General features: G+C 43.0%; 1 protein-coding gene across 3 annotated transcripts in view; it reads right to left on the bottom strand.

Annotated features, from left to right (window-relative positions):
* SHROOM2 (shroom family member 2) overlaps positions 1-8,271 on the bottom strand; it is a 126,076-nt gene extending 117,805 nt beyond the window's left edge. For all 3 annotated transcript variants that reach the window (XM_054074052.1, XM_054073982.1, XM_054073990.1), the window contains exon 1: positions 8,106-8,271. In XM_054074052.1, the coding sequence (XP_053930027.1) occupies positions 8,106-8,237 (132 nt within the window). In that variant the 5' untranslated portion in view covers positions 8,238-8,271. The remainder of the gene's footprint in view (positions 1-8,105) is intronic.
* Between the last annotated feature and the right edge of the window lie 10,844 nt (positions 8,272-19,115).

Raw genomic sequence — 19,115 nt, 5'->3', positions numbered from 1 at the left:
GATGTGGGTAAATAATTAGCAGAATTTAAATACTCGAAAGAATCTAATAATTTAGAAATTAAGAAAGATTTAAAGATGAACGGAGTAAAGCTGGTGGCAGAGGAGGTGGCTTCCTTTCCACAGAGGCGAGGCAAGAGAAGCATAGGGACACAGGACATGAAGCCCTCCAGCACCTTTGCCCAAAAATTTTAAAGCTTTCAATCGACCTTGCTGTTTCTTTGGGGTTCAGAGGAACTTTGAAATAACATCCTCTTTCTACCAAACACTATATTCCATCTGTTTCTACTTTAGGATCCAACCTAAGAATTGTGCACCTGTCAAAAGCAATTTAGTTTCTCAAAGCAGAAATTTGCTGCATTTCCAGCATTTACCAAACAGTAAGCTCTTTCTTGAGGACTTCAGCCTCCTACAATGACCCTCAGGTACATGCAAAGGCCACTAAAAAGATCCCCCAACAACTTATGTTGCAGAATCCGTTTCTCTTATCTTGATGACCTGACCATGCTTACCAAGAATGCTCTGAATTAATTAGAGACTGAATACTGACACTGTCTGAATTTACAGGAAGGGGAAGGAAGTTCTCTCCTAAGTTCCTAAGTGTCATCATCCTTGGTAGGCTACAACTTTCTCCTCATCAGCTCAATAAATCAAACTGAAAAGCTATGCTCTTGTGATGTTCAGAAACAAAGTACAATGAGAGAAATAAAGAATTTTAGAACGTTTTGGGGAGCAGCCACACACATTGCCAATATGCAGACAATAATCTTGCTCGAGTATATTTCATCTTACTACAGGTACCAACACAGGCACCTACGTATACATTGAGGAAGCATTTCAGCTTCTCACACAGTTGACAGCACATGATAGGCACCTTGCAGAGCACCTAAGTCATGTCTAATGTAAACATTAGAAATCTCTTTCCAAAAATATCTACTTCTATTAAACATCTACATTAAGCCTCAGTGAACACCACCAAAAGTCTGCTGCTTGGCAAAACATATATCAAAGATACAAACGCATTCTGCAAGTACATCAAGCTGAATTTAAAACTGGTTACAGTTCAAAACTTTGCAGAAGTTTCATATCACTGGATGAAAGCATTTACACAAAAAGTTTAAATTATCCATTCCATAAACCTCACATTCCACCCTGCTTGCAAGTGACCATATCTGTGAAGTTACAAGCAGTACAAAAATTAGAACACTTAAAAATCTACCATCAGAGTGGGGAGAAGCAGCGCAGCATACCTGCTGCATAACCTTTATGAAACCGAAAATATTGTGCTGTGAGGAATTAGAAAGCTTCCAAATCTGTTTATTATCTTAAAGATAAGCTAAAAAAACCTCAAAAATCCCCTACCCCCAGAAAATTAAAAACCCAGAAAGACTTCAGTAACTTCTACAGAGAGGCACCAATATTTCCCCTCATGTATATACTAAAAAACCTTCACTAAACTTTATATCAAATAGTCTCAAAACACAGACAACAGAAAGCAAGTCTGTTTAGATTAAATGGCCAAAGTCTCAACAAAATTGCATCAATTTTTACCTCTTTGGGAAACTCTTCGTGCACTGTATCTCTTAAACTTACACCAAGTAAAAAAATCTGCTTAATGGCAGAGGTCAAACTTCTGTAATAAAGTGAACCACAGAAATAGATCTATATGCCTATTAGGTATTCTCTGTATAGATTATAAACACTTAGGAAGACTAAACACAAATGTCTCTCCTCAAGAAAAAAGCTCACATATGCAATATAATACTGGCTTGGTAACTACTAAACAGTTGTTTTCTCCAATCTATTCAAGACTAGGTTTCATTTCCCCATTTACCTTGTTCTTTCCACATTCCCACACTTTAAATATTTATTAAGCAGGAGAACACACAATGAATTAAATCCTACACAAGAAAAACATATACGGTTTATTACACAGCATAGGTAGCATATGTGTAAACATCACAGAAGCCCACACTTTTTTCCTCTTTAAAAAAAAAAAAAAAAAAACAAACTAAACCACAAGCATGATGGATAAATAGCTAAGAAATGGTGGATAAATAGCTAAGAAATGGTGTTACTGGATATCCTCTGACAATAGCAAGTAATAACTACAGGTCTCTTGCTGCTCTTTTATTTTTATGTTAATGCCTATGGTAGCATCCAAAATTCATACTGAAAAGTAGCAACAGACACTAACAACAAGAGAATTTTAAATTGTCCACTAATTAGACCTACATAATAATTCAAATAGGCAATCACACTGTCTAACTCTTATTGCAGTAACTATTCCCACAAAACACATCAATTCCTCTGCCAGACTCCACAGACACTAATGGTTTTGTTTATATTTTGTTTTAAACTAAAAAATCTTGATAGATTTGACAACTTTTGCCTAAGTGGCTAGAAGGAGGAAATGCAGAGGAGAAAACAAACAAGCAATTTGGAAACAACCGATATTTCCAAAAGTTAAAAGCTTGCTTGTTGTAAGGAAGTTTGTTAGTTCTGACTTTAAACACAGCATTCTGACTCCTTCTCAGGAGGATTTTTGTCCTGAAATGTAGCGTGAAAAGAAAACTGCAGTTTCAAGACTGCAGGAACACACCCACTGTTTATTGAATCACACACTTTTCACTTCTAAGCATGGAACTCAATTGACTTGAAACTACCAAGTCACAAGCCTTTTAACCCATCCTCTCATTTCAACTCCCTAAGCAGTTTGTAGACCACATGCAGCAATATCCAAGATAGCTTTAAAATGCAATTTCCGGTACTGGTGGAATTTCAACTGTTAATGCCCTTCCAAAAAAACCCTCTCTTGAGCTTCAGACTTGCACAGCCAGACCATTTACACCACGTATGAGTGCTGGTGGGCTTCATTCTGCCAGTAAAGTAGAAGTCATAATAAAAAGTTCATTCAACAACCACTAAAGTGGCAAAACTGAGAGAGAGCATTCCTTTCATTGATCAGCTTTCCAAAGTAAAAAGCAATAATACCTTCTTGCAAAGCAAACCAACTCCTCTCTTCCAATAATAGATAACTAGGATCCAGCAACCACACACAAAGGCAAACACCACTCAAAACAGTTTCTACAGCACTGAAAAAACCCGCAACTTTTAACATATTTGACAAGGAAAAAAAAAAAAAAGAGACAAATACCCAAGTGAAACTATTTTAATCCTAAAACATTCATTCTAATACATAGATAGGTCTTAAAATTTCTTAACTATCAAATCTAACAGCACAAAGAAAAGGTCACACTCAGACCAATCTTTCCCAAACAATAAACCCTTCTTATAAGTTAAGAAGTTGAACAAAGGTTTCAAAATAAATATAGTAATTGGGTACATTCTTTTAAAATTTCTGGTTAAGATACATGTTCAAATTACAACCCATATAGGTCAGTAATTTTGCTTGCTTTTGATGACCAAGACAATATGGATAGAATATAAAACAGAACGAATACTCCTTCACGTATTATCTTTCAAGAACTGAAGGAAGTGAATGAAATTTGTCAGGATATGGAGACCTCGATTAGAATTCTTTCTCAGCCGCAGTACAATGACTCCTAATAACTTACAAATCAGCTGTTTACACAAATGACTGCATTTACATGTAAGTGGTCAGTAATTTCCCAGCATTACCACTAAATGCCGTTTTCTGAACACCAAGCTTCACAGCCACATTTAAGAATTACTCATGTCTGGGAGCAATGCAGCTCATCTCAAAGACCAAACTTGAGGGAGGCAGTTGGTATTTATGTCTGAAAATGTCTTTTTTTGACTCATTTGTACACATCCCCATTAAAGCTTCCCCTCCTCAAATATTGTTGCAGTATGGCAATGCAAGCAATTGCATTTAGGTATATGTTTAAGGCCAAAGGAAAATGAATTGCTTAATGGAAACAGTAATCACTTCACTTGCTACTGAAGTAACTAATTGATACAAGTCACATAGAGAAGTCCAGCAGCCAATTAACAGAGAAGCATTCCTTTATACACTTGCGATAATTATGAGGTTAAACAAATTACAATTCACATCCAACCATAGACAGGAGCAGGTTAGGAAAGCACAATGGAATAAGGAGAAGCAAGAAAAGGTTCAGATCTGTCTGATACTCCTGCTTCTTGAAAGACAGCACCTCCAGCTGGGGCATGAATTCAGCACTGATTCAGGAGACAAGTACTCTATCTACTAAATCAACAACAAAACTTCTTGCAACAGTCCAGGTTTCGCTTGGAAATCCTGCCGAAATACCAGCCAAACCCAGCCTTGATTAACATGCAATGAGATCATAGCTTGAGGAGGTATAGCTGTAGGCCCTTGTAAAGCTGATACTAAAGAGGAATTTATTTAAATGACACATCAATCTTTCTTGAAATGCATAAATTGTAATGTTTTCATATTTATTAATGTTATAAGGATAAAGCTGACTGCAGAACAACTTCGGAGTTCCTAAGGATACTGCCAGTACTGGAAGTGAAATGATTTTCTATCCATCACCCACAATCAATGCCGTGATTGACACAAGTTTTGCATCTCAGATAAGAGTAATTTTAAAGTAAAAGTAATCAAGATAATGCAGCTATGGGAGATAGTCACAAGATCCACACCTGAATCTCCCGACTTTTCATTTTCATTACTTCCAGGAAGCTGTTCCTCTTCAGCATTTACATTTGTTTCTTTAAAAAGAGGAAATTTTTAAAAATAAAGTGAGGCTTTTGAGACTGCTAACTAAAAGTCCCCAAAGTTGTCATTTCGCCCGCCTTCTGTTGAAATACACATGTTGCTATAAAAAGCAAGTCCTTTCTTTCAAGATGTCAAATTAGGCAACAACAAGCTGCCTTTGGGCAATTATTTCAGAATGTTAACATACGCACATGCAGAGATAAGAAAAAATGTAAAGCATTTTTTTAAAGGGACATTATAAAAATAATCGTAAGCAGCACAGCAACTACGCTACAAGACTTTATTTCTTAAGTACTAGCAACACCACTCACACGTGGGTGGGGCAAGTTTTAGAAGACCAGCTACGTTTAAAGATCAAGCTGCATCATGCACCTTTTTCTCTGTGCTTACTGCAGCAACAAGAAAAAGGGCAAGGAAACAGAAAAATAAATAAAAGGCTTGCGTCTGGCAGGTGAACTCGATATTCTGCCCATCTGGTTCAGGATTATTTCTCCAAGTCTTGTTTCAGTTAAAGAATGAAACGTTATGATGAAACAAGGAACCCTGCCCACCCCGCAATGGCAGGGCTCACTACCAGGCACCAGCAGCCTGACTGCCGGCTGACCTCTCCCGGAGCAAAGTGTTTTCCCTCCCGACATTCCAGCAGCTGAGCACACGCTTATCCCCCTGCTGAGCCTGAACACATTTTCTACTCTTCAGCATGCCTTCCCCTCCCTGACTATTGGTAGATTGGTGCATCAAAGGGCGCTCTTGTTTTAATTGAGTAGATTTCCAGCTAATAAATTCCCAAAGAGTGTTTCCAGTTCTTCTTGCCCTACTCTCCCCCTGTGGTATCTGTTATAAAAAGTTTCTCTGTCCTGTCAGCAAGTGAAAGAGCCACACAAACAGAGAAACTAACACCCTAGAGGTGTGCTACACTGAAAGTGCTGCAAAATGAACATGCTCACTAATTTTTCAATTAGTGCAAGTATTTTCTAGCACTGTTTTTCAGACAGTTTTAGTAGTTGTCCCATATATGCTAAGGAAAGCAGGAAAACAGCCACATCACAGACTTCCCAGCATTTACATAAAGGTGCAACTTTCTTCAAAGGCTGAGCTCACTTTCGAGACAGTGGTAAGCAAGGAAACAGGCAGAATTTTAGAAATCCTGCTTAAGTAGCTGCTATCTGAGACTCAATTCACACCTTGTCACATTCTTCTCCTTAAAAAGTTGCAGTTGGCGTCACTCATCCTCACATCCCCAAAGCCTCTCCAGATTAGAGAGCGGCAGAGCTCCATAGCCAGCTCACACTTAGGCATTTCAGTTTAAATCCACAAAATCAGAAATTTTTCTATAGATATCCTGAAGGATTCAGTCCAGTGGGCCTTCTTGGATCCCCTGCTGACCAGCCTGCTTGAGAAGGGATGGCACAGGGAGAGAAGAAACACGCAGGTGAAGCAGCATCCCCTTCTGTGACAGCCTAGCAATCCCCGTGTGCACTGGGAGGGAGTAACCCTAGTTCAGGGCTCTCTTCAGCTAGGGAGAGACAAACTTCACATCTCATGCTGCAAGAAGGGACTGTTTTAACCGTCCAGTACTAAATTATTCTTCCCAGTAGTTTTCCACCACTAGAAATGGTACACACACAAAAAAAAAAAAAAATCAAAACCCAACACCAAGATGGGTGGGCCAAACCAAGAGGACGCTTTTGCAGCTAAGGAATTGGAGTCCTGGGGACACGGGAGACAGGAGCTCCAGCTCCTGGTTTCAAAACCAGTTCTATGCACTTGCATCCAACAATGACAAATGAAAATACACTCCAAAATTTAGATTCAAAGACCCAGGTAGTCTCTTCTTTCTAGGTCAGCACCAACAGACCCAGATTTCTCTCCCACGCAGCAGCATGGTTTCAAGAGGTATCAATGATGTTGTTCCACTTCATTATTCCTTTGCAACAGACCCAGTTTACAAGGTTCCCATCCTCAGACACTTCTCTCCACATACCACAGCCACATCCTCATGCCACAAATACTTAAGCCTGTTACTTAATACCTAGGTAACGTTACGAATAAGTATCGCTGATCAGTCTTTAGATGTAGCACTTATTAGCCATTACCAGAAAGCTGGAAGTATTTGATTTGGCAGTTGATAGCTAGTACATACGCAGTAAGTAGCTGTTTTCTCCTTGCCTGAAACGGTCCTAGGTTTGATACTCTGTAATTCAGGGCACAGACATTTTTTAGAATATACATCTTCTGACACTGACTCCTGTTCCTTGAAAAACAGAAGTAGAGAAGCAATCTAGAAAAAGATGGTTTCAAACATCCTAACCTGGAAAGTCCATAATGCAGTTGTTTCATGTGTGGGAGAAAGGAACCAACTAACAACAAAAAGAACTGAAAAATAAGACTAAAAGAATTTCTGCTGTGGGTAAAACAGGATTTGTTGACCTCTGACACAGTGAATTCCTAAAATCGGAAGGGGCAGAATTCACAGGGCCTGTATACAAAGCATATCTCTTCCCTACAGATCTTGAGCAAAATGTGCTTTGCTAATGTGGATTTTTTTTTCCCCAACTACTTACAGTTCTGTTCTGATGTGTTTTCGCTGTGCGAAGAGAAAGCTGTCTTAACAGCAAAACCAAAGTTACTGGGGATGGGGGTTAAGTCAAAACACACCTAGATGATAAACGTTTTCTAGAAAACATGGTGTATTTCTTCAACTCATGCCCAATACACTGAGATTAAAGCCATGAGTATACAAGGACATACCAAAAAAAGCAATAAGCAAAGACAAAAAAGCTGGAAGACAGGAGATTTAGATTAGATATTAGGAAGAAAATTTTTACAGCGAGGGTGGCGAGGCAGAGGCACAGGTTGCCCTGGGAAGTTGTGGATGCCCCATGCCGAGAGGTGTTCAAGGCCAGGTTGTTTGAGGCTGTGAGCAACCAGTGGAAGGCGTCCTTGCCCATGGCAGGGGAGTTGGAACCGGATGATCTTTAAGCTCTCTTCCAACCCAAACCATTCCACGGTTCGACGATTCTACGAAAAAACACCACCGCGGCAACCAGAAAGCGCCGGCACAGCCGGGAGCCTCCCCCTCCCCCCGCCTCGGGAGCATGGATTGGGTCATTCCCCACAAGACCTTTTGTTTCAAGCAGGAGAGAGTTACAAAAGGTTACTCCAACTACTTCGAATTCGCGAGTGCGGCAGCACAGAGGCAAGCCCGGGCTCCCAGCCGGGGCTCCCCGTCCCCACGCCATCCCCCAGCCGGTTCCCAGCGCCCGCAGCGGGCTCCCAGTGGAGAACGGGAGCGGCCAGAGACACCGGGGGGATGGGGGAGCCGGGATGCTGCCGGCACCCAACAACCTGTTACCCCAGCTCCGCTCCCGGCTGCCCCAGCCCCGACCCCGCAATGCCGGGACGGATGGGCGCCTCTCACCTTGGTGATGATGAGCGGCTCGCCGTGCTCTCGCCCGCCCTTGAGGGTGAAGCCCCACGGGGCTCCGCCGCTGAGCAGCACCTCCACCAGCCTGTAGCCCTCGGCTGCGCGCTGGTCCACCATCGCCACCATCGGCCCCGGCTGCACCGGCGGAGCGGCGGGTCGCTGCCCGCCCCGCAGCCCCCGCCCCGCCCCGCGGAGCCGCCCCGCCCGCTGCTCCCCGGGCAGGGTCCCCGCGGCTCAGGCACCGCAGCTCGGCGGAGGGCAAACACCGCCCAGCAACGCGGGACGCCGGCAGGAGCGCGGCGGGGCGCTCCCGCCTCCCTCCTTCCTTCCCTCCCTTCCTCCCTCTTTCACTGCCTCCTTCTCTCCCTGCCTCTGCCTCCCTCTCTCTCTCTTTCCCTACCTCCTTCCCTGCCTGCCTCCCTCCCTCCCTCCTTTCCTGCCTTCTTTCCCCCCCCGCCTCTGCCTCCTTCCCTGCCTGCCTTCCGTTCCTCCCCTCACTTCTCTGCCTCTTTCCTCTCTCTTTGACTCCTGCCTTCCCTCTTTGCCTCCTTCGCCCTCTCCCTGCCTCCTTCCCGTCTCTCCTTCCTTCCCTCCCTCCTCCCCCTCTCTCCTCCCCTCTCTCCCTATCCCCTCTCCCTCTCTCCCTGTTCCCTCTTCCCTATTCCCGCCCTCTCTCCCCGCAGAGGGCAAAGCCTGTCTCCGCGCTCCTTGCCCAGCGGGGGGAGCCGCCCGCCCCGGCCCGAACACCGGCCGCCCCGCCGCGGGACCCCCCGGCTGCTCCGCGGGCGAGGAAGGGCGAGGGGACAAAGGCCGGCAGCGGGGGTGCCCGTGAGCCCCGAATCGCGCCGGTGCCGCTCCTTTCACCCCCCCGTTTTGTTCCCAAACAAAAGCGGCGAAGCAGGTGGAGGGAGGACAACAGCGCGGGGGGGGGTGGTAGGCAGCGGGCAGCTCTGCCCTGCCCCCGGCCGGCTGGAGGGACGGCTCTTCCCGCCTCGCCTGCGGGGCTTCGGAAGGGGGAGGGGGCGGCAGGAAGCCGTGCGGCGTGGAAAGCAGCTCCGGGAGTTGAGGGAGGCCCTTTTCTCCCGGCCGCTGCCTCCGCCACCTGCGGGGCGTGACCCCCTGGCGGCAGCCCCGGCGCCGGGGTTGGAACGCGGCGGGACCGAGCGCCGTCACGGCAAGGGAAGGCTGCGGGGAAAAGAAACTCCAAGGGGGAAACGGTCTGGCAGCGCAGGCAGTCCCCGGCTGCGAAAGGAGCATCGAAAAAGTTTGATGCAGGAGCACGAGGAAGGACTGGAAGTGCTGGTGTTCAGATAAATCTTATTTTATAGGTGGGAAATGCAGGGTTTGAGGTTGCCTGGTCTCTGAATTAGTGCCTCTTCACTGAGTTAGAGCTGAGCATGGGTGTGAAATGCCTGTTTCTTGCTGGGTATCATTCTCTCAGCTTCATTTGTTCAGTTCTGGACCCCTCACCACAAGAAGAATGTTGAGGCTCTGGAGCGTGTCCAGAGAAGAGCAACAAAGCTGGTGAGGGGGCTGGAGAACAAGTCTTATGAGGAGCGGCTGAGAGAGCTGGGATTGTTCAGCCTGGAGAAGAGGAGGCTGAGGGGTGACCTTGTTACTCTCTACAAGTACCTGAAAGGAGGTTGTGGAGAGGAGGGAGCTGGCCTCTTCTCCAAAGTGACAGGGGACAGGACAAGGCGGAATGGCCTCAAGCTGCACCAGAGGAGCTTCAGGCTGGATATGAGGAAAAAAAATTTTCACAGGGTCATTGGGCACTGGCAGAGGCTGCCCAGGGAGATGGTTGAGTCACCATCCCTGGAGGGATTTAAAAGACAGGTAGACGAGGTGCTCAGGGACATGGTTTAGTGGCAGGTAGGAATGGTTAGACTCAATGATCCAAGAGGTCTTTTCCAACCTGGCGATTTTATGATTCTATGCATTGCTTGATCTAAGACACAGGAAAATGCATATTTTAGTTTCTGAAAGACTGTTGATCCTCAGGGTGCTTCCAGGTGTGACAATCTCAAGGAAGTGCCTGATGTACGCAGTGGGATTTGAAGGGTTTATATACATGTCACAGTTCACATATTTTATCTCTGAAAGCGGCTGTTACGTAGTTTGATCCTCTGACTCCTGTGCCATGTGGTTTATTCTTCGGAAAACTCTCCTGCCTTGATCTAAAGGCAGCTTTTCTTTTTTTTCTTTTTTTTCTGTAATACCTTCAGCATTGCCTACTGTTTGTTACTCTAATACCCAAAGAAAACTTTGCTTTCAAGACTGAGAGCCTTTGAGGTCATCAGTCCTGGTGGGAGATTGGAAGACATAAAGACATAGGAGAAAAATATTTGATGGTTATGATTGTTGTTCCCTCTTGTTTAAGGAGCAGAAGGAACCATGAAGGGAGAACCCAGATGGCACCAGCTTACACATAGAATCATAGAGTCATTTTGGTTGGGAAAGACCTTTAAGATCATCAAGTCAAACATTAACGTAGCACTACCAAGTCTACCTTTAAACCATGTCCCAAAGCACCACATCTACACATCTCTTAAGTACCTCCAGGGATAGTGATTCAGCCACTTCCCTGGGCAGCCTGCTGCAAAGCTTGACAACCCTTTCCGTGAAGTGATAGTTCCTAATATATATTCTAAACCTTCCTTGGCACAACTTGAGGCCATTTCCTCTCATCCTATCACTTGTTACTTGGGAGAAGAGACCGATACCCACCTCATTACAATCTCCTTCCAGGTAATTGTAGAGAGTGATAAGGTCTCCCCTCAGCCTCCTTTTCTCCAGACTAGACAACCCCAGTTGCCTCAGCCGCTGCTCATAATACTTGTGTTCCAGACCCTTCACCAACCATTTTGCCCTTCTCTGCACACAGTCCAGCACCTCCGTGTCTTTCTTGTACTGAGAGGCTCAAAACAACACAGTAACACTTTGGGCCCAGCCAGCCAGCCAGTTTTTAACCCAGCGAAGAGTACGCCCATCCAAGCCTTGAGTAGCCAGTTTCTCTAGGGGAACCCTGTGAGAAGTGGTGTCAAAGACTTTACCGAGAGGATCCTGCTAAATCCAAACTTTATGCCAAAGCTATGTAAGGACTCAAATGCCTTGCAGATTCTCAGTCAGATTTCTTCTTTAATTCTTTTCTGTCATATAAACAAGTGCTAATTATAAGACAAAAAAATAATAACAATAATAATAGTAATAATAATAAAGCACAAGTAAAGGGAAATACAAGTAGTTTTTTCCATGTCCTATCTCCAGGTGTTCTTGCAGTCTAAGACAAAGTGTTCAGTTATGTTTATGTAACACATAAGTTGTCTACACAACATTGTATAACCAATAACATGTAGCTGGAAGTTTCAAAGAGATGCAGTATAAAATGTTGTCGTTTGTAATCATGATAATAAAACAAAGATCCAGAATAGCAAATTGAACTTCAATGTATCCCCAAGTATGCATATTGAAATGAAACAGAAATAAAATAGCTTACATCATTAATGAGAAGAGCAAATTGTGCTTCCAAAAATGTCTTCTCTGCTTGTATCCTCTATTTTTCAACTGCCAAATGTTTGTTGTCCGTAAGAAATTGAAGATTTATGTAACTGTTTTGGCTTTTTGATTGCTCTTATAAATCCAGTATTTGAAGAATAATGAACAAATCTGAGCACAGATTTTAAAACTGGAATATTTAGATGAATAGAACTGGCATCTATGTTAGGGAAGCCAAGTGAAAATCTTCAAACTCTGCTACTGTAAGTGTATCAGTGGAAGATGTGGACATGTAGATCTTGGGAAAGCAGTTGCCTAAAGAAAGAATATCTGAAAGCTTTCACACTCCTGATTAAGAGGGACCTCAGTGAAGAACAACTTTCTAGCTAATGCTTGCTTGGAGCCTGACGGTCTGACACAGTTGTCAAGCAGGTTCTCAACCTGTGGCTGACAGTTCAGAAGTCAGACTTCTTTATTTTGAATATCACCTTTTCTTGCCTTTTCTCCTTTATTATTACCAAATTAAGAGAACAGCATGTAAAGTTCCTCATACATCTAAGTCTGACCAGCCAAAGCAAGACAGGAGTTCTCTTTTGACATATTGGTCAAATTTCACACGTTTTGTATCTTTCCTCTCTTTGGGAATTAAAGCTTGTTCAGAACCCAGCTGGGGACTTGTACTTGTCCTTTTCTTAATATATGTGATAATTTTATTACTTGAATTTAGAATCATAGAATCATAAAATAGTTTGAGTTGGAAGGGACCTTAAAGATCATCCAGTTCCAACCCCTCTGCCATGGGCAGGGACACATCCCACTAAATCAGGCTGCCCAAGGCCCCATCCAACCTGGCCTTGAACATCTCCAGGGGTGGGGCATCCACAACTTCCCTGGGCAACCTGTGCCAGTGTCTCATCACTCTCCTAGTAAAGAAATTCTTCCTTGCGTCTAGTCTATATCTGCCCCTCTCCGGTTTATACCCATTGCCCCTAATCCTATCATTACAAACCTCTGTAAACAGTCTGCAACTTCTGCCAGCCTTCATAAGGTTTCAGACAGTCATAAAGAACAAAGGATTTAGCAAATATATTCTAAAATATTACTTTTCATGTGCATTATAAGAAAAAACAATGATAACAGTATTTGTCTAACAAAAGCCTCAGTGACCAAATCTTCAGTTTTCTCCCTTACATCTTGTTGAACTTGCCAAATGTTGTCTAAGTATACAGAAGTTAGCAACAGGAAGTAGAAATACAAGATGCCATCAAGATATGTGAAGATGCCATAAAGGTATCAAAGGAAGTAACAGAATTTTTCACACTAAGGACAGAGAATGATGCAGCCATGTCCTATGTGGCATGAAGAATTCCCTTCTCTGCTAACATGTGCCATTAATATTATCAAAGATACTTTGCGCAGATACAGAAAAGTTACCCAAACGCCTTCTCCTGCCATGCAAAAGGAGCCATCAGTCTTCATTAAGGGATAGTTCCCACAAACTCAGTTTGCAAGTCCCTGCCCTGTAACAAGTAAATCTTTCTGCAGTGAACCAGGCTCCTTCCACAGTATTTCATTTGTCTTTCTACCTTGGTACTAGAGGCTTAGTTAACAATGTCACATGAAATTTTGTTCTACAGAATTTGCTCAATCTTTGTTCTTGCTGTTGCACAGATTGCATACCTGTTCCCTATTTAGTAATTGAGATTACCAAAACTGAATAAATTCCTCTGTGTCAGGATTTTGTTTAAACAGTATCAGGCACAGTATGCTGTTAAGGCACAGCCTGTTTCACCTTCATGGCTATACATCATGCCTTTTCCTTCAGGCACCCTGCATTAAATTGTGCAGGATACCTGCAGGATAGCTCTAGAATACTCATTCTTGAGACCATTCATTTTGCTGGACCTTGCAATGCCTGCAGCACCCTTTTTTTCCTCAGTGTCTGAGAAATCTGAAAGAAGTAGAGGCTTCTAACTCATAGTCACAAAGTAAAGAACTGAGGTGAGTTAAGCCTCTGTAGCCTTCCACGGTTTGCTGCCACTCCTTTCCCAGACCAAACCACCAAATGTCACAGTTTGGTGAAGAGACAAAGTGCCTCTGCCTCAGCCATTTGAAATAACAAATTGATGCCCCAAGGCCTGTATAGTTCATCGACGGTGTAAGTTAAGATGCTGGGCTATGAAACGTAGCAGCTAATCCACGGCACATGTTTTGCACTGTTATCTCAATTGTAGGGGTTGCAACCTCCAGCAAAGAGGCAGAGCAGACCCATACGTGTTCTCAGTGGCATTTGCCGAAATATCCTAGCTATTTGATAATTGTACCTGTGCAGGTTCTTCTGTGTAATCAGCTGCCATAGCTGCTGGAGAAATATCATTTTAGTCACCAGTAGTGGAAGAACTGTTGGTAGATAGAAATTCGTGTATAGTGAGATCTCTACAGTGAAGAAAAAAAAGATTAACCCCCCCCCCCCTTTTCTGAAGGCTAGATTTTTGTGAGAATACTGTGAATCCAGTGACAACACTGCCAGAACTGAGGGGGAAAATGCATTACAAGGTAGGGCTTATGGACTTACATATCCTGTTCCGAGAGAGTTCTGTATAGACCTCTGTTCCACTGGCAGAGCAATATGTAGTATTACTGTTGAAATCTATAGTTTATGGTACATTTAGCATAACATAGAGAAAAACATAGAATTATAGAATGGTTTGGGGCTAAAAAAGACCTTTAAAGATCATCTAGTCCAACATTCCATGAGCTGTCTTCAAGGTCGGGATAAATGGGGCTTTGTGCAACCTGATATAGTGGAAGGTGTCTCTACCCTTGGCAGGGGGTTGGTACTAAATGTTCTTTAAAGGTCCCTTCCAACCTAAACTGTTCCATGATCTGTGATCTATGATCTATGATCTATTACTTAGGTGTGTTCAGGTTTAGGTGTTCTTGAACCTGACCTCCTCCTACAATGGGAGGGATTTTATTCCCCATGTCCCTGCTTTGAGGTTCTGGTGCTTCAGAGATGTGGGAAGAGAGAATACTATTGAAAACTGAGGCAAAAAAGTTGTCAAGCACCTCAGACTTCTCCACGTCAGTTTTTCCTAGCTCTCTAGTCTTATTTACAGGGGGTGGTGATGGTACATCTTCCTTTTCTGGCCAACACACCTGTAGAAGCCCTTATTATTTTTCACATCCCTCACCAAATTCAGCTCCAACGGTGCCTTAGCTTTCCTAACCCCATTTCTACACATCCAGGCAACATCCTTATGTTCTTCCTAGGATACGTATCCCTGGTTCCACTGACTGTGCGTTTCGTTCTTACACTTCAGTTTGACCAGAAGGTTCTTACTGAGCTATGCCAGTCTCCTGCCTTTCCTGCTTGATTTTTTACATATGAGAGCTGAGAGCTGTTTTGCCCTAAGAAAAACAACCTTAAAGATCTCTGTTGAACTTCCTTGTCCCTGAGAGTAGTTTCACAAGGGGTCCCATCCATTAATTTCTTACATAACTGAAAGTTACTCTCCTAAAATTCAGCATCCTGACTCTACTCTTCAGCTGGGCCATATCCCTCAAGATTGTGAATCCCACCAGAACATGATTACTGTAACCCAGGCTGCCACCAATCTTGACGTCTCTAATTAGTTCATCTGTGTTGGTTAGCAACAGTTCTAGTAACACTTCTCTTCTGGTTAGGCTATCACCTAGAGTAATAAATTATTCTCAATGACCTCTAAGACTCTCCTGCACTACTTGTAGCTTGCTCTGGTGCTTTTCCAGCAGATGTCAGGGTGACTGATGTCACTTGGCAGGATCACAGCCTGAGACCAGGATGCTTCCTGTAGCTGAAGAAACACTGCTTTGTCGACAAACTCCCCTTGATGGTGCAGCCTGTAGTAAGCACCAACCATGAGGTTTCCTTTGTTGGCTTGGGCACTGATCTTCACCCATAAGCTCTGAACCTGTCCATTGCTGCTTTTCTAAGACAGTTTTGTGCCATCAAACCAATTTTTTTTTTTTTTACATGGAGGAAAACTCCTCCTTCCTTGTCTTGTTCTCTCATTCTCTTTCTGAACAGAATGTAGCCATCAATTGCAGCCTTCCAGTCATGCAATTCATCCTACCATGTTTCAGCAATAGTGATTAGATTGTGGCTTTTTAGCTGCACAGTGGCTTCCATCTCCTTCCTATATGAAACTATAATGTCTTTGAAAATAACCATCACAAACACCAAAACAACTGAAGTAGTGATAAGAAGTTCCTGTAGCAGAAGTGAGTGGATTTTTTGATCAAGTAATTCAAGATCTGGCAAGCTGCTGACAGTTTATTGTGGAGTCTGAAAGTCCTGAGAACCTGGAGAAACAGGTTGGGTAGCAGCCCAAGAGACAGACAAGCTGGCATAGCTGGAAACCAAGAGGGTTTGCTTTGGAAACCTGCCATGTTTCTTCTGATGGATTCAGCATAATCATGCTCTTCTGCAAAACACTTTGATTTCAACAAATTATCCATTTTCCCAGAATGAAAAATATGATGTTGAAAAACTCCAGCAGGATGTCTCCTTTATGATTTGAGCACTTTAAAAACATTTTCCAAGTGTGTCTTGTTTCTCCTGTATTGCAAATAAGGCTTCATCAGCACGTAATTAGTGCTTGAGAAACCCTTAGAAGTTCTCAACCTTTCAGATAAATACTTAAATATAAGTTGACTTTTTCAGTTCTTTAGGAACAACAACAACAACAAAGCTTCTTTGTTCTTTATCTAGGTTTCTTTATAAAGCTGAAATTTGTGAAAGAATAACATTTGGCATGATGCTCTCATATCCCCATGATGGTTTTGACTCAAACTTTGTCCAGTTCTTAAGTATTCTCACAACACCACATACACATTGTAGGCAATTTTCTGAGGGCCTTAGTACTCATGGACAAACTGTGGCTGAGAGTGACCAAGAGAAAAAAAGCCCATGATTTGCTGACAATAATATTTCAAGATCTTGAGACCTATTAGACCTGTAGGCAGAGAAAAAAGAGATAACTGCAATACATCTGCCTGTAATTCATAGCCCACTTCAGGATTCGTAATTTTCATGATTTTGCATGGTAATGATTGAAAGTCAAAGAGAAGGGCAATCGTAACTCCTTGTGTGGTTTTACAGTCAGAAGACAGCATGCAGGCTGACAAGAGGAGGTGAATAGGTAACCAGTTTTCCCTGTGGATGGGGCTTTCAGCTAGCCATCAAATTCAGGCACAAGTTAAGTCATGCCTTGGGTCAAAAGTCCCTCTGGTATCTGTATACCTTTTCCTTTTCTAGTTCCTGCGTTAGGGCCCTTTGTAAAATTGTATTACAACACTTCAGATTACCACGTTAGAAAGAAACTAAAAAGCAGAGTGAGAGCACACAGGTTGATGCACCGGTACATGACAGTCTGTACTGCTTCACTGTCAGCAGTCTATTTAATAAGTGGGCACAATTTCAGGCATTGCATGGGCCGATGACTATCATTATGAGACATTATGGATGAAGTCCCCCTTTTTTTGATATGGAAGAGAGTTCAGCAGTATATGCATATACCTATATAGATATATTTGGTCATATGTATGTGTGTTGCAACTTCATTAACCTCGGATTTTTTTTTTTTTTGCTTTATGAAGTTCCATCATTTCAGTGAAGCATCGTTTGTAATGTTTACTCTTGCTGCTGCATGTCTGAGGGTGGTATATTAGGTAGTTTTTCATTGTACATCTTCTTTGATAACACATGTTACACAATAACATTCTCTATACAAACTGTTCTGTTCTACTTGCTCCTATGTGCCAAAAACCAGGCTCTGGCCCACTTTAATTGCTTGAGAGACACAGCCTCAGAGACATAGCCTCAGAGGCTAACAAACAGCCTTTAATGTCTTTAAACTCTCATATCACAGCATGTTATATCTACATTCTGTATGTGATGAAGATGATCACTGGAGCAGGGATGATCAGGGAAAATACCAAAGGGAGGGTTTCAAATGCTCATTTAGCAGAAAGTGCTGTGAAGACTTTTAAAAGGGTAGATAAATAGCAAGAGCCAGAGTATCCATGAGAGCAGAGAAAAGCCTTGCAATAAGTTATTTTTCGTTTGGACTTTGTCTTCGTTTTGCTAGCTAATCCCAAACAGACCTTCCTTTTTTCTGCCTATCAGCAATGTGTAAATAAATCTTTCAGTGCGTTCTATAAATGTACACAATTCCTTCATTACAAATGACCTTTCTACTATCAGCTTGGTTACACAGAAAATGAACAGTGTCCAGGTGGAGGTCATAGGATGGAGCATCTTGTGAGAGTCCAGCTAAGTATGCATGCAGCATGAAGTAAATGATGTTTGTTTGGGTTTTTTTTTGCAGTGCTATAGCAGTTTGCTCTAAGGCATCAGGAGTTCACAAGAGGCTATGGTCCAGCAGTGCCAGACCTATGATATTGCATGAATTTTGTGATATTATGGCTGATAGAAGGCTGGTTTGAGCATTCCCATGTGTCCATGGGGGGCAGAAGTTCTTTCTGTGCATGCTTCCTCCCCATAGACTGCTAAGCCGCTTTATACTGAATGTATATGTAGATGTGGTCTCCCTTCTCAGAAGATCAAGACAGAATGGTTAGCATTTCATAGGAGGTTTGAGAAAATCCTACCGAGTCATACAAATGAGTAAAAAGGCCAACATTCAGATTAACTTTTCCTGGATTTTGTTAGATTTAGAAAGGATAAGGCTGCTGTAGGACATACTACTTTGCTAGTCTGAATTTTGTCCATAGCGTAGAGTGTGTTCATGTCAATGGGGCATGGTTAGTAACAGGAAACAGCTTCGAGGTGGGGGTGGTTTTTATTGCCTATCTTCAGCGATAATACAGGTCCTGTTACAACCCAAAGACTGGTTTATTTGAAAGTCTGAATTATGTAGTGTTAAAAGTACACAGAGGATTTCTTTCAGAACACTGCATTTCCTGAAGCAGTTTTAGGACCAAGCAATTTCTTGAAGTCATGCTCCCAAGAAGTTGGCTAACTGAAGCAGTTGAGGTAGCCAAGCTATAATAGAAGTGTATAGTGTAGCCATATTGCTTGCCTGAGAAGTGTACCCAGTAAACTACTTTCGATGCTGATGGGGTTAGTCTCATTACTTTGTCCACCCTGGAGAGTGAAGTTCACCTAGGACAATGAATTCATGATCTTCAGTCTTGAAGAACAGAAAAGTCAAAAGATCTTAAGTACCTCCTGCACTATAATGTTTCTCCTGCAATTACCGAGTTTTCTCTTGATTCCCTGAGCCAGCTAAGGCATGCTTTTGGGCTTTCTGCTCATTTCAGAAACTATCAGACAATTTGTGGAGCAGAAGCTTGCAACTTTCTTTCACCCAGTCCCAAAATGCTGCATGGCTGACTGCAGGCCATGCAGCTACTGGAGAGGGAAGAAACCCTGTGATGTTCATGGGATTTCAAAGGGAAGCATTTGCTGGTCCCTGTGGTGACTGCACACTTTGTCAAAATTCC

Source organism: Cuculus canorus, chromosome 1, assembly GCF_017976375.1.
Source record: "Cuculus canorus isolate bCucCan1 chromosome 1, bCucCan1.pri, whole genome shotgun sequence".
Lineage (NCBI taxonomy): Eukaryota > Metazoa > Chordata > Aves > Cuculiformes > Cuculidae > Cuculus > Cuculus canorus.
The sequence above is the reverse complement of the archived record's forward strand: the minus strand, read 5'-3'. Positions and strand labels throughout refer to the sequence as shown.